Raw genomic sequence first — 15,839 nt, forward strand, 5'->3', positions numbered from 1 at the left:
ATTTTTATAAGGTTTTACTGTAATACAAAAAAGAGTTTTGACACTCATCTTTAGTTGAAATTTTGAAGTGCCTTCTCTAGAACTCATGTTTAATTTAATGGAACAGCTCTAAAGCAAATCATAAAAAAAATCTCAATTTTTTTTCTCCCAATACATGCACATGTTTACCATCAAATTTTTAAAAATAATTAATGCCTGTCTTTTGCCTTAAAAAAAACGTAATTACCTCGAGCAGAATCTGTTCCCATTGTCATACTGTCATCTTCAGCTGTAATGGAGAAATTTTTTTTGCTAACTTTTATACAATATATATTACAGATTAAGTGCTTTTCTTGTACTTTTTCCTTAATTTATTTGTGAAGTGCTTTGGTATGTATGTGCTTTTTCTGATCTATATGCAGCTTTTCCTATAATTGCAAAAACTAATCTTGCATTTAAGACCATTCTTCAACAATTGCAATAATAAATGCATATAATAATGTATGAATTTACTAGTAATTATGACAGTTGGTCTTTTTGAACACAAAACTAATATATAGATTGATAAAAAGTGAAACTGCGAGCTACTGCTCACTGATGATACCCTCACTGCAAGTGGATAATATTAATAGTGTAAAAATATGCAAGTGTTCCGTAAACAGGAAGTTGTGGAGTGATGAATCTGAAAACGCATCACACGGTAAAGCTGACTTATATAAATCCTGAAACCAAATTTCAGAAATCCTTGTATTGTAGTTCCTGAGAAAAATGTGACGAAAATTTTCAACTTGGCTATCATGTGTTAAATCATACAAGTGTTCGGTAAACAGGAAGTTGTCACGTGATCAATCTGAAAACGCATCACACGGTATAGCTGACTTAGATAAACCCTGTAACCAAATTTCAGAAATCCTTGTATTGTAGTTCCTGAGAAAATGCGACAAAAAATATTCATGGGACGGACGGACTGACTGACGGACTGACGAAAGGATGGACTGACGGAAGGACAGACAGAGGTAAAACAGTATACCCCCCCTTTTTTTTAAAGCGGGGGTATAATAAGCAGAAGACCTTTGAATAGCAAAAATGTTTTCATGAAAAATACATTCACAAATACTTCATTTTGTAGCAGTAACAAGTGAAACTGTGAGCTACTGCTCACTGATGATACCCCCGCCGCAAGTGGATAATATTAATAGTGTAAAAATATGCAAGTGTTCCGTAAACAGGAAGTTGTCGAGTGATGAATCTGAAAACGCATCACACGGTATAGCTGACTTATATAAATCCTGAAACCAAATTTCAGAAATCCTTGTATTGTAGTTCCTGAGAAAAATGTGACGAAAATTTTCAACTTGGCTATCATGTGTAAAATCATACAAGTGTTCGGTAAACAGGAAGTTGTCAAGTGATCAATCTGAAAACGCATCACACAGTATAGCTGACTTAGATAAACCCTGTAACCAAATTTCAGAAATCCTTGTATTGTAGTTCCTGAGAAAAATGCGACGAAAGTTTCATGGGACGAACTGACTGACAGACGGACGGACGGACGGATAGACAGACAGAGGTAAAACAGTATACCCCCCTTTTTTCAAAGCGGGGGTATAATTACATGCAAGTACAATGTAATAAAGTTTTAAGCTCTAAGATTCTTCCATTTTAAAACACAAATCTAATCTACCACCAAATACCTTAATACCAACTCTTGTCAAGTGTAAGTGTTACATTCCAAATGTATATTTAATTTGCAACAAACAAAGTGTCATCTTTCTTTTCAATCCCCAATTTATTTATTTTTTAACATACCATAAAAACCTAAGCTACCTTATCACATTTTTTATTGCACATCATTTTTTACAGTGAAATGTGAAGTCCAACCCCTATACATTTTTTCCAGGAATAGTCCAAAGAAATAACATAATTTAAAAAAAATTGCCCACTGCGATTAGATATCATATTCTGTTGAGAAGAAAAATTCCTCTGAAAATGACTTTCAAGGTGACAATTGTAAACCAAGGATAAAAGATGAACACAAATACATCTTTTATATAACCATGTGCTTTCATGTAAAATCTTAGAAACCCTGCTAAAAACTTTGGTGACTTCCTGTAGTAAATAAAGTTCAAATCAGGTGCAAACCTTCAGTTCCATGCAAATCAATGTAATATAATGTGTCATTAAAGTCTGTCAGACTTTCTTTAACCTAAAGCTCCTTTGTGAATGCTTACTTACAAAAGAAAGACTCTAAAATCAATTTAATATGTAACATTTTATATATTGACATGCATATTTTAAATGTATTGAAACCAATGCAGACATGCAGATGTTTAAAAATGTATAATGTTACACATATAGACATTAAACAACCACCAATCAATCAGTCATGACAGATATTCATAATAAAGATATTGATAATTTCACTTAAAGGTGTAGTTGTAGTTTCTTTATATAATAATGTGCAAAATTTTCCTTTCTATTTTTATTTCAATCTTTTCACTGATTTAAAATTAAAGATTTAGTTTATTTTTTAACAGATATAATCATTATAACTTCATAACTTGACTTTATATATAGCCTATTATAATTTAAAAGATAATGACTATACCAATCAATTAAATACATATATAGGTTTATAGTTACATAGCTTGAATTCAACCTTTTTTAATCTTTACCCTAATATCATATATACTAACTTTAAGGAAAATGTTCGCAAATATTCATAGATCATCGTTGGTCAACTCAACGAGATTGATTTCTCGCTTTAGCCATAACAACGAAAGTGAGAAAAGCAATCCAGTTGAGATGACAAATGATTATCTGTTTATTAATTTTTTACCTATGACGACGTTTGTTAATTTCATTGACAACAGCACATGCACCCTTAGTTTGTAGCGATAATTTTTCATATCAGTCTACAGTGCAGAGAAAGGAAATTATCGGTCAGTAAGATCAGATTTTTTTTTCGTAAAATAGTGATAAATCAAAATATTGGTTGCCATTTGACTTGTATTCCATTTCAAATTTTCCTGATAATATTTAAGATGTATCTTACTTATAACAGCACTAGTTCTGGACATAACACGCTCCATAATCTCCTGAATTTTCTTATCAGCCTCAGACAGTTCACTACATGTATACAGAAAAAGAAATATTTATATTCTTGTTATATATTGTCTCATTGACAATCACACAACATCTTAGTTATATATAAAAACTCTCATTCTAAAAAAAATATTTATTTGGTAAAAGGAAATGGTTAAACTATCATTCAATCATATAGATAGTATATTTTTTATTTAGAGAGTGACGTATATCATCACAGTTTATGTCCTTGAATTTGAATGAGAATTGAATGTGAGGAATATGTGCATTGTTTTCAGTGGCAGATCCAGAAATTTTCAAAAGGGGGGCCCCCCCCCTAAATCCGTCTCTGGTTTTATTATCCTGATGACCAGCAGTAATAAAGCGAAAGAGTTAATTTGGCTGCAGTTCAATTTATTTTTAAACCTAAAGGTACAATTTGAATAAAAATACCATCATTAATCTTAAGTTTCAACAGTATGTTCAAATAATGTAAAACAACTCACGGTTTTTCTCTATTAGCCTTTAGAGATGATATAATCTCATCAACAGATCTTTCTTGTCTCCTTGGTGTAGGTTCTTCTGTTTCTTAAAAAAATTAAAAAAACACTTACCACATGACTTACAAGAAAAATTTAAAACATTCAAGAATTTTCAGGAATAATAGATGTCATGTATTCCATGCCTTGAAAGTTAAGGGAATTCAATATTTTGAAATCTAAATTTTTTTCGGCCATTTACTTATTCTTATTTCTGTACTAGTTTCCTTATTATTTTTTTTTATTACTTCGATACAATGAATATATGTACATGTGTTACAATATATGTATTGCTGGACTGAAAATTCTGTGACTTTACACTATGTATAAATGTAATGCATTGTCTTAAAATATGCAACACCCAATTTTTAAATGGGTTCGTTTTTGGTCAGTCGTAAACTTTCTATGTAATGTTTGGAAGACTGTTGTTTGTCTTTTAATTTTATCTCTAGTTTATTGTCATGTTCAATCGATGATTTTGTATTGTGTTTTTCCTATCTTTTGTGGAGCAGCATCTGCTTTCCTTTCCAGAGCACCTGAGATCACCCCCAGTTTTAAGTGGGGTTTGTGTGGCTCAGTCTTTAGTTTTCTATGATATGTTATGTGTTCTATTGTTTAGCTGTTGGTCTATTTTAGCAAAGGTGTTGTTAGTTTATTTTTGACTTATGAGTTTGAATGTCCCTCTGGTATCTTTTGCCTCTATTTTGCCTCCCTTTTGCCTCTCTTTTGCCTCTATTTTTATAAAACTTTAATGTATAAAAACCTAATCTTACCTCTTTTATCCTTTTTATGCTCTTTCTTTTCTCGTTGAGACATTGATCCTCTTTTATCTCTTTGTTTATACAGAGGATCACCTGACCTAGAAATTCTTCTGGCCTCTTCCAAAAGGTCTTTAGCAGACCTGATCTGTATTTATAAAAATATCAAGTTTTATTTCATTCAATTCCTACTCAATGTCATTATTTCATTGCCTAATTAATTTTAATTATAGCTAAGGAACTAAAACCTTTCTGTAGAACTATTTGGTATTTACATAGCCAATTAAATTTTTGCAAATTAAACTGTCCTATTGAATACATCTTAAAGCTGTTGTTTTATATGGAGTTATTTCAATTTTCTCCCTGAAAAAACAAAAACTACTATGCAAACTATTATAAATTAATGTGTAGTTGGGTCACTCATTGAATAATTTTCTTTATTCAAATTCCTTAATCCTTAACAAAAATACTGAACTGTAAGGAAAATTCAAAAAGGATGGCCCCTAATCAAATGGCAAAATCAGAAGCTCAAACACATCAAATGAATGGATAAAAACTGTCATATTCTTGACTTGGTACAGGCATTTTTTTTTATGTAGAAAATGGTGAATAAACCTGGTTTTATAGCTAGCTAAACCTCTCACTTGTATGACAGTTGAATAAAATTCTAAATTTAGTTATTCTAAATATATCATATGACTTACAGATGACACACTGGACGTAGAACTACGAGTATCATCATCAACTGATCTGGACGTAGTTCTGTCTTGGTCAATAACATCTATAGCATCATCATACTGGTGATAAACAGAGTCCTCAGGAAAGCGTGTGTCTTTTAAACTTGGTTCTCCTTCAACTAATGCTGTTGTCACTGAAAATAAAACAATCATGCAAAAGATGTAGAATTTTTGGCTTTATTTTTCCTCATATAATATATCCTTGTCAGTTAGTTCACTTATTTTCACTTATTTTTTTTGGTCGTAATTTTCTATCACAACATAGTACCATTTAATATATATTATTGAAATTAAATCCAAATTATGAATTTCTAACAACATTATTAAAAGAATTGATATTGTATAGTTTTTACATTACTATAAAACATGTCAGTAATAGTCACATTTTTAATCAAATGATTATTTCCTAAATGCGCATATCAGAGTCCAATAAATCAATTGCAGATCTTAATAAGCTTTTGAAAATTTGAATAAATCATTTTCTGAAAATTATACATTATTCATTTTTATTTGTGAATATTATATTTTCATCCACCTAATGAACTTTCTATGTCCTATTGTAAAATTCAGAATTTTTCCTATGTTTCTATCCTTACAAAAATTGCAATAGAATAGGTATTGAAAAACCAAAACCTTGCATTTAAAATTTTGATGGTGTTATTTATATGCATCCATTCAAAAATGTATCTTGCATTGTTGTCCATTCTTTCAAATTGCAACAATAAATCTTGCAAAATGTACTGTACTTACAAGTGCCCTTCAGTTTCCTTTTAAATGATTTTTTCAGTGAAGATGGTGGTGGGACTGGTTTTTGTCTTTCCATAAAATACATTTTCTGTGTTGTCCCTTCTGAGTTTAATATAGCAGGCTTCTTTTTAGATTCCTCTGACTCTAGGTCCAGTTTAAGTTCATCCTTTAGTTTGTCTTTCTTTTCCCTCCTCCCTGATACAGGTTCATATCTTAGTCCTTCTTTGTCTTCACCCCTTGGTACAGGCGAGGCTGGGGTTGTAGGGTGCATTTTGTTTGCCTGAAATAAAGTATTAAATTTAGTGTTTTTCACTTTAGTTTCATGAAGAATTATTGCTTAAATATAAGAATTTGTTCCATGAATATTTGCCTTTATGTAGCATGATCTGGAAATGATTATCTTTTGAAATCTTTGTTTAAAATTCCAGACAGCAAATTGTCATACTAAACCAACCCGAACAGAGAGAGAATGTATTCTTTCAAAATAATTATTGTCACTTTTCTTGTTACATGTTTTATAAAGCTTATCCACAGCTTATATCAAATTTTAATAGGGAGTGGGAAAACTTTTATCAAATATGATTGAAAACCAATATAAAATGAGGGATAACAAAGTAATCTTAGAACAACAGGCTAATTGTAGGACTAACATTTTGAAAGGATCAAATTTGATACAGCTTTGATGTAAAGACATTTTCATCCCCAGTCAGAAAAGTGTAAACTGACCACTATAATCATAGAAATAGTTTTAAAATACACACTTTGTTTTGTTTGTAGTTGTTTTATGTAAATTTTTAATCATGTACATGTAGTCTGAAAGTTCCAGAGTTTTATAGATATAATTATTGCAATTTCAGAAAGAACTCCTCCATGATATAATTCTATGTCAATGTTATCAGTATGTCTGGCTATGCAGCATGAACTCACCATCGCCATTTCATCAAGAGCTACATCTGTTCTCCCTGGAGCTACAGGTCTTCCTTCCATTACTACTTTTAGATTTGTGATTTCACCACTGAAAATAAACCAATATGTTGAAATTTATAACAATCAAACTTAGCTTCAAAACAAAATCCTGGTTGATCACTATTGGGGTTGTTTTATTGTGTTGCAGCATACTCGCTTGAGCATCACTGAGTATTTTGTTGAGAAAACCAAGGCTGGCATACACAATTATAAGCCTGGTATCTTTGATGAGTTTTATTTGTTAAATATATCAATTAGAAATTATTTCTTTTAGTAGTAAACATATTTCTTCTATTTGCAGTTTTTAATATGTTATGATCTGGTAATTTAAAGTATTTGAAAGAAATTTACCTTAACACTTCTCTTGTTGTCTCTGAATATATATGAAATACTTGCCACTGGATATATAGCTAAGAACAGCAATCCATCTTATATATCTTATAAGGCTAAGCATGAATCATGCTTCATATTTTAACATGTTATTTGTTTGCACAAGAGTGTCAACAACTCTTACTAATTAAGTCTTATTAGAAAAAATAATGGGATTCATAACTTTCACTTATTCTACAGAAAATGTGTGCAAAGATGATTAACATCAATTGGATATTTTATTGCTATGCATCAAAAAAAGTTTACAATTGTTACATTAGAAATAGGACTACATTTTGTACATGTGGGTAGACTTCATTGCAGAGGCCCATTTAGAGGGAGCCCATTCTGCCCCCCCTCATTTATAAGGGGAAAAAATGGTTGATATATAGAGCATCAATGGAACATGACCGGAGTGGCCCCCCTCTTATGCAGAAAGTGGGCCCCCACTTTTTTTCCCAAATTTTCTGGATCCGCCACTGCACTGTATTACAGAAAAATAAAAGTAAAAAGAAGAAATTGTTTCTCAAATAAATTCAATATACCTTTCTCTGTTTGGCAAAACTCCAAGAGATGTAACTTTTGGCATCTTCATTTCTGAAACACAAATAAGAAAACAAAAGAATGCATTACCTGTAACAGATTAAGATGTACAAGACAGACATTTACTCAGGAGCTTGAAATTGGGTGGTTGTTGTTTGTTACTGTTGATCATATATACTTTGTTTGTTTGTTGTTTTGTACAGTTCTTGTATATTCTATTGCACCACTGTCCCAGGATAAGGGGAGGGTTGGGCACCAACTATCATATTTAACCCAATCACATTCTGTATGTGCCTGTCCTAAATCAGGAGATATCAGGAGATGTTAATACAGTGGTTGTCATTTGTTACTGTGTTACATAATTGTTGTTCGTTCATCATTTTGTACATAAATGAGACCTTTAGTTTTCTCTTTTGAACTGTTTAATATTTTTCAATTTAGGGTCTTTTATAGCTGACTATGCAGTATGGGATTTGCTCATTGTTGAAAGCAGTACAGTGACCTTTACTTGTTAATTTCTGTGTCATTTGGTCTCTCATGGAGAGTTGTCTCTTCGAAAGTCTCACCACATCTTCTTATTCATATTTAAAGCACCCTGAAAGATATGACAAATTTTGAACTTTGTGTAAAATAAACCTCTACAATAAAAATTAGACTAACCTTGTGTGGTAACTGTTTCATCTTTACTATATGGTAATTTTCTTGTTTTTTCTTTTGGTTCTTCTACATGTTTTCCCTTATCCTTATCCAGGGGATTATAAGGTACCAGCATAAACTTTGGTTGTTCCTTTTAAAAATATACTAAATTATATAAATAGATTCTTCTACTGCTATAGTCTAAAGTTATATATAGTTTATAGTTATATTTAAACCTATCCCACATGATTTAGTGATAGAATACTTCTTTTCTTTTTGTATATAAATCTTCTCAATTTGTAAAAATATTATTGGTTCATGCAGTTCTAACTTTGTGGTTTTAAGATTAACACATTTACCCTCAATAGAAAACAAGTATTTCCAGTTCTATATCTAAAGGCTGGAGACAAGAGTTATAGTTGAGTAATCTAAGAAAATGGTACCTTATGAAGAAGAAAAAAGAATTAAAACGAATCACTTATAAAAAAAATATTGTATAAATTGAAAAAAATAATTTTGTCATTGAAAAGCTGTTGAATCAGTGAACACCTTTTATTTATACTTACCTTTAGATCTTTATTGAGTAAGTCATCATGGTAAATTGGATCTCTTTTCCTTTTTTCTCTTTTCTTTTCTGGTACAAAAGCTGGTTGAAGTTTTCTGTAATTCAGACATCAAGAGATGACTTTGATGAATATTTTCTTTGGGAATGTTTTCAGTAATTTATGTTATCTAAATCTTCCACGGACCAAATGACAGAACCTTGAATGGTCAGTTGCTGTAAGACTTGATTTACTTCAGTATTATTCATGGGGTACAAGTTTATGGGGATTTCATAGATATAGGTTAGTCAGGAATTTAAATCTTCAACCATCCACAAGATTTTTTATAACCTTGTATCTAAACTTTGGCAAAAGCATAAAATCTATTTTTTCCTCAATCCAAGAAACTTTTTTCATCACAATTATCAAAAAAAAGAAGAAAAAGATGAGTAAATTTTCAAACTCTTAGAAATATAAATAGTAAGCAGATAGAATTGCTATAGGAGCTGTTTAAAAGATATACAGTAACCACCACCTTAAAAAATGTTCTCTTCCGGAATTTTGGCTGCATGTTTTTAGAGAAAATTTTCTCATTGAAATCTTCAGTTCCTGTTTTCCAGTGTTTTTTTTGTTTTTCATTGGAAATCTATGCTATCATAATGCAGTGTTCAGAAAAACACTATGTTGTCTGCATGGAAACACTTACTTCTAAATGACGACACCTTATGATAGGTTTTTATCAGGGAGAAATGGTCAAAATTTAAAAGTGCGGTTGAATTTTGGAATTTGAAATCATTTTCAATTCTTCCATTTGCTTGACTCGCCAGTGTGAAATACTATAAGAGAATGCATAGAAAATATCAAGCGATTTAACTATTTCAACCTCAAAGGATAATCTTATTAGATGAAAAATTATATATTACAGAATACAGATTAAGAGAACAGATTATGAGATATTATAAAATTCAATTAAAAATAACTAGAAAATAAGATTAATTCTTATCCATTATAAAAATAGTACTACAACTCCGCAATATATGAAAATAACAGCTATACTGTGTTTACGGATACTAACACATACAAATTGCTAAACATATATATATCCAGTACCATACAAATTCATTCAATGCTTGATACTACAAAATGTACTGCATCAAAACAGAACTGTAACCTTCAAATAATAAAATCTAAACAGAAACCATAAAAAAAAATCTACAGTGAAAAAGAAAGCATGTGTGCATCCTAACTCAGACTTAACAAGAGGCTGTCACAACGACAGCAAACCGGATTTATTTACATTTATTTGTGTCCTAACAATATCACAAGAACCATTACTGAAGAATGGTGAAAGTGAAAATTGTCAATATCAAATTTGACCTCCATTTTGTCATCAGTATCAACATATTAAAATTTGAAAAGCTTAGATTGAATGGTTCATGAGTAAATGCAACAACGTGAATGGAAACGCCATTTTACAATCTTTCAAGAACCATAACTCCTGAACATTAAAAGTCAAAATCGTCATTATTGAACTTGACCTCCATTTTGTCATCAGTATCAACATATTAAAATTTGAAAAGCTTAGATTGAATGGTTCATGAGTAAATGCAACAACGTGAATGGAAACGCCATTTTTCAATCTTTCAAGAACCATAACTCCTTAACGGTAAAAGTCAAAATCGCCATTATTGAACTTGACCTTCATTTAGTTGTGAGTAACAACATATTAAAATTTTAAAAGCTTTGGTTGAATGGGTCATGAGTTAATGCACGGACAACATTTGATTGCCGCCCGCCCAACCTACCGCCCAACCGCCCGCCGTACATCCCCAAATCAATAACCAACATTTTTGTCACAAAAATCCGGTTAAAAATGTGCCAGAAATGAAATGTCTAGAAAGATGGCAAGGGTCCAAGTTCTGATTTAGGTTCCTATTTCAAAACTATTCTTTGATAAGAGAGTTACTCACTAAAATATGAAACTGATATTAATCAATATGTTATCATTCAATTTTTTTAATCTAAAGTACTGGAATGATTTAGAACTTGATAATCAATAATTTAAGTTAAAATAAACCTATAGTAAAAGGAATAACCAAAATCAGAACTTTCCTGTAAAGCATTTATAGATCTAAATTATCACACAGATATATATTACCTTTCTGGCCATTTACTGATAACAAAACAGTATAATTCATGTATGTAAATAGTAAATTTATAAAGTTTTGTGTCATGTGCAAATTTAATAAATAAAGCTGTGTGCTACTGCTCACTGATGATACACCAGCCGCAACAGGATAATCTCGATAATATAGTGTAAAAAATTTGTAAGGGTTCCACAGGAACCCAGTGTCTCGCCTATTTTTGCTGTAAATTGCAGGCTCAACAACAATGAGGAAAAAAATCAATAAAAATATTCCTCTTGTTACTATTTTATGATTGTAAGAAAATCTAAGTCCATTTAAAAGTAAATTACAGAAAAAACAGAGTAGTCTTTTTACAAACTTTACTTCTGGATACAATCTTATGATCATAAATAAGCTTCTGTCCAAGTTTGGTACAAACCCAGGATAGTTTAAGAAAGTTATTAAATTTTAAAAACTTTAACCACAGAGTGAATGTAATGGTTCCCCGCAGAAAAACTAAGTCCATTTAAAATTAAAATATGGAAAAAATGGATTTATTTATTTACAAAATTTACTTCTGGATACTATCTTATGATCACAAACAAGCTTCTGTCCAAGTTTGGTACAAACCAAGGATAGTTTAAGAAAGTTATTAAAATTCTAAAATCTTTAACCACAGAGTGAATGTAATGTTTCCCCGCAGAAAAAACTAAGTCCATTTATAAGTAAAATACGGAAAAAATGGAATTTTATTTTTACAAAATTTACTTCTGGATATTATCTTATGATCATAAACAAGCTTCTGTCCAAGTTTTGTACAAACCCAGGATAGTTTGAGAAAGTCATTAAAATTCTAAAAACTTTAACCACAGAGTGAATGTTTTGTTTCACCGCAGAAAAAACTAAGTCCATTTATAGTAAAATACGGAAAAAATGGAATTTTATTTTTACAAAATTTACTTCTGGATACTATCTTATGATCATAAACAAGCTTCTGTCAAAGTTTGGTAGAAATCCAGTATAGTTTAAGAAAGTTATTAAAATTTCAAAAACTTTAACCACAGACTGAATATTTGTTGACGCCGCCGACGACGACGGAATGTAGGATTGCATAGTCTCGCTTTTTCGACTAAAGTCAAAGGCTCGACAAAAATGTGAGTGTTCAGTAAACAGGAATCTAATTTATTGAGTGATGAATTTGAAAATGCTTCACATGGTATAGCTGACTTGTGTAAACCATGAAACTAAATTTCAGAAATCCTTATGATTTAATTCCTGAGAATGATGTGGTTGACTCAACCATTACAACTTATTTCACCTGAATACATTGTATACATAATTCAACAATTGCCATTTTAATAATGTCTAAATAACCTGTTTTTCTTTAGGGTCCAATTATTTACCTCGCTGTTTTCTGTTGATCATCCAAAGGAGCCATTCTATTCAACTCCCTTTTTACAGCTATCTCTGTAATTGATTTTCTAGCAACGTCCTCTAGCTCACTTCTCAGAGTTATCTCCACTTGTCGGTTTGTACCAAAGCGAAATGCTCCTTTTTCCCGACCAGGTAAGTCTCTTCCAGCCATGTTTTACGTTCAATAATTTTCAAATCTGAAAGGATATTATAAATACAATATTGTTAAAATGTTGATTCAAAATAACTTTCAATTGAAAATGTCTACCAAGTCATGAAGGTATTTGTTAGATTTCGTATTTTATCATTTTGAATTGTTGATATAGCTCTTCAGCTTTGTTTTTCAAAGCTTGCTGTAGACCAAAGATGTCTTCATTTAGTGGATTAATTCTAAAAGTGACAATAACTTGTTCTCAAACTTATTAAATTCCACCACATGTACATGTAAACCTACATATATATAGTTACTAGGGGATAAAAGGTTTAAGTCTCTAGCATGTCTTTTACCTAAATTCAGGTACAGAGCAGTGCAGTGTATTCTCACATCAAATCCCAAAGTTTTTCATTTTCTATGTGTTTGGTTGTACAATAAACAGATATGTTATGTTTTTAATTAATTTTTTGCAAACTGTTAAGAATTTGTTGCATTTTAGCCATAGTGGATATATACTTCTGATGGAAATTCAGATGACAGAAGTCTTTGCATTAAATTATTTAAATTCACATTCCTCAAAATTTGATCGTTTGATATTTTTTATAAATGAAAACAAAAAGAGTTTTAAAGGGTTGGGGTTTAAACTAGAGTTGGTCAGGTAATTTGAACCACACATAAAACTTTTATTCAGCCTTAGATTTGGTAACCTTATTAAACCAATATTCTGATAAAATTTTGTGAACAAATTCATGATCTACTTTTATTTCATGAAATCTTTTTTAAATATGATCTCACTCTTAGAATTTTGTGTAATATGTTTTCAATATTAGGGAAAGCTCTGTGTTGACAGTTCTTCCAATCACTGATGATTTTGTGTATGCCTTCTAAAAAGAATTGTTTTGAATCATTTGAGGAAAATTTTATACTAGTAGGAACATGGTTCAGTTTGAAAGAGTTCCAAGGATGCTAAGCAACAGCTTTTCATATTAACGAAATATGCTTCACAGTGAAAGATGTCAACATTTCAATATCTAAGAATTTTTATGGTGATCGTGTTGTTTATTCTTTAGTTTTCTATGTTGTGTCATGTGTACTCTTGTTTGTCTTTTTCATTTTTAGCCATGGCATTGTCAGTTTGTTTTTGATTTATGAGTTTGACAGTCCCTTTGGTATCTTTCGTCCCTCTTTTATCACTATTTCAGTATTTGGGAATCTGCAACACTTGACCTGAAAATTGGCATAAATTGAACTATAGTCATACAACAATCCCTTTTCCATTGTGGCATCAATATTTTCTTTTGCGATATCAACATTTTATGGCAAGCTGTATGTGGTGTCAAGTAATGGTAATCAAATAGAGATATTAAAGGTGTATTGAAGATGGTTAAAGAGGGGGGTAAAGGGTTATTTTCTTGCAACGTGTTTTGCCATTTTTATTTTCAAATTTTAAAAAAGGTTCTTTATTCACAGTGTTTAATGAAATCGTTAAAAAGATCAATGTGCAAGACATTTAAAATTATTCGTTTGTAGTGAAATGGCACTTTTTTTAGTGTTCTTCTGAGCAGATATCCCCCTTTAGGCTTAAATTATATAATTACCATGCATTAATTCATAGGATTGCAGTTATATATGCATGCATTAATGTTTCAATCTTATCTATTCTGTCATATCTTTGAAATTCATAATAACACAGTTACAAAATTCTTGTATTTATTAATATTGCAGGGATGACAAAATTATCATTATCACAATAACAATATCACTGCAGAGTGACTGCATGTGCAGCGTGGACACTTATGATCATACTTTATCAAAAAGACTTTCTTTTAAAAAAGAACTATTGAGAAAAACTGACAATGTCTGACTGCAACTGAAACTGGGCCATACAAATCCTTGCAGACCAGTTAAACATGTTCAGATCTTACAAGTTACAACTTACAGTGAACTTAACGTAAAATTGTTAAACTACTGAGCTTTATTTTCTAATCGTTAACCCATTAAACAGGTAAAATACCTAATTTTGCGATGTTTTTTTTTTGTTGCAGTATATTCGCCTAGTTGTTAACTAAAGAAACGATCGTGTTACTAAAGTGTACCATCCTCCATATTGTTTACATGTTGTTGGGTTACGAGAATATAGGTCAAGTCGGCCCGCTTATAAGTCGGACCGGAACGTGAGTGACTACAAACGTATCCCATCCAATACTTTGAATAAAAGCTACTTACTTACGTTTAATTACATCTTTTATTGTAATGATGATTATCATGCTCATCTTTATTAAATGAAAAATTGAAGTAAAAACAAGATTTAACAGAATCATACTAAATTAAAAATGTTATCCCTTGTTAGGTCTCTTCGGTCCGAGATGTGAATGTTGGCAGTGCGTTCGCCCCTGTTCAAGTTCGCCCCAAGTCATCTCGGCTGATAATAACCTGAAATTGTTCTTTTTTTTTATCATTAAATTAAATGAAAATGGTATTTAATCACATTCAGGGTCTACCATCTTGTCAAAACCGGTAAATTTGCATTATCAATGATATATTCTGATTTAGAGGAAATTCGCCTAATTGCGGACAGCGGCGATATGCGGACGGAAAACTAATTTCACACTTTTCAATAAAATTTTGAAGAAAATAAAGAAAATTTCCCCTAACTTGTAGGATATTTTTTTATTCAAATATTAAAGAATAGTCAGAAAAAAATTGTTGTAACTTTTTGTCCTGTGACTTTTTGTCCGTGACTTTTTGTCTGTAACTTTTTGTCCTGTGACTTTTGTCCTACATTATATTCTTTTCATCGGCATAACTGAAACACATGTATTCTAAAACCAGTTGTTTGTTAAGATCTCACAAAACATGTTTAACCCCGCGACAATTTTGCGCCTGTCCCAAGTCATGAGCTTCTGGCCGCCTTTGTTAGTCTTGTATGATTTTTTTGATTTTTATTATAGTTCATTTATATATTTAAGAGGTTATTATGAGGTCCATTATCACTGAACTAGTTCACATTTTTTTTGTGGGGGGGGGGGGGGGGGGCAGTTGAAGCACGCCTTCCGAATGCGGGATTTTCTCGATGAGTTGAAGGCCTATTGTTGGGCTTAATCTGTTTTCTGCTCTTTGGTCGGGTTATTGTCTCTTTGACACATTCCTCATTTCCATTCTCATTTTCATATAACAAAATTCATGTAGCCTATACGTATACAAAATGCTGATCATGCTTTCTTGTGAGTTATTCATCAAACTTCT

The 15,839-nt window shown here is 31.2% G+C and overlaps 1 protein-coding gene across 5 annotated transcripts in view; it reads right to left on the minus strand.

The window, feature by feature from the left end:
- The window catches only part of LOC134697172 (uncharacterized), a 76,516-nt gene extending 61,793 nt beyond the window's left edge, over nucleotides 1-14,723 (minus strand). For 4 of the 5 annotated variants that reach the window (XM_063559245.1, XM_063559249.1, XM_063559246.1 and 1 more), the window contains exons 1-12: nucleotides 14,608-14,723; nucleotides 12,430-12,636; nucleotides 8,925-9,018; nucleotides 8,383-8,509; nucleotides 7,725-7,776; nucleotides 6,772-6,859; nucleotides 5,848-6,124; nucleotides 5,065-5,231; nucleotides 4,376-4,508; nucleotides 3,570-3,651; nucleotides 3,035-3,108; nucleotides 227-268 (exon numbers count right to left, since the gene is read on the minus strand). In XM_063559245.1, coding sequence (XP_063415315.1) covers nucleotides 227-268; nucleotides 3,035-3,108; nucleotides 3,570-3,651; nucleotides 4,376-4,508; nucleotides 5,065-5,231; nucleotides 5,848-6,124; nucleotides 6,772-6,859; nucleotides 7,725-7,776; nucleotides 8,383-8,509; nucleotides 8,925-9,018; nucleotides 12,430-12,611 — 1,318 coding nt within the window. In that variant the 5' untranslated portion in view covers nucleotides 12,612-12,636; nucleotides 14,608-14,723. Of the gene's footprint in view, nucleotides 1-226; nucleotides 269-3,034; nucleotides 3,109-3,569; nucleotides 3,652-4,375; nucleotides 4,509-5,064; nucleotides 5,232-5,847; nucleotides 6,125-6,771; nucleotides 6,860-7,724; nucleotides 7,777-8,382; nucleotides 8,510-8,924; nucleotides 9,019-11,058; nucleotides 11,070-12,429; nucleotides 12,637-14,607 lie in introns of those variants that run through there. The other variant, XM_063559250.1, reaches the window with a different exon arrangement.
- Between the last annotated feature and the right edge of the window lie 1,116 nt (nucleotides 14,724-15,839).

This window comes from Mytilus trossulus, chromosome 14 (genome assembly GCF_036588685.1).
Source record: "Mytilus trossulus isolate FHL-02 chromosome 14, PNRI_Mtr1.1.1.hap1, whole genome shotgun sequence".
NCBI lineage: Eukaryota > Metazoa > Mollusca > Bivalvia > Mytilida > Mytilidae > Mytilus > Mytilus trossulus.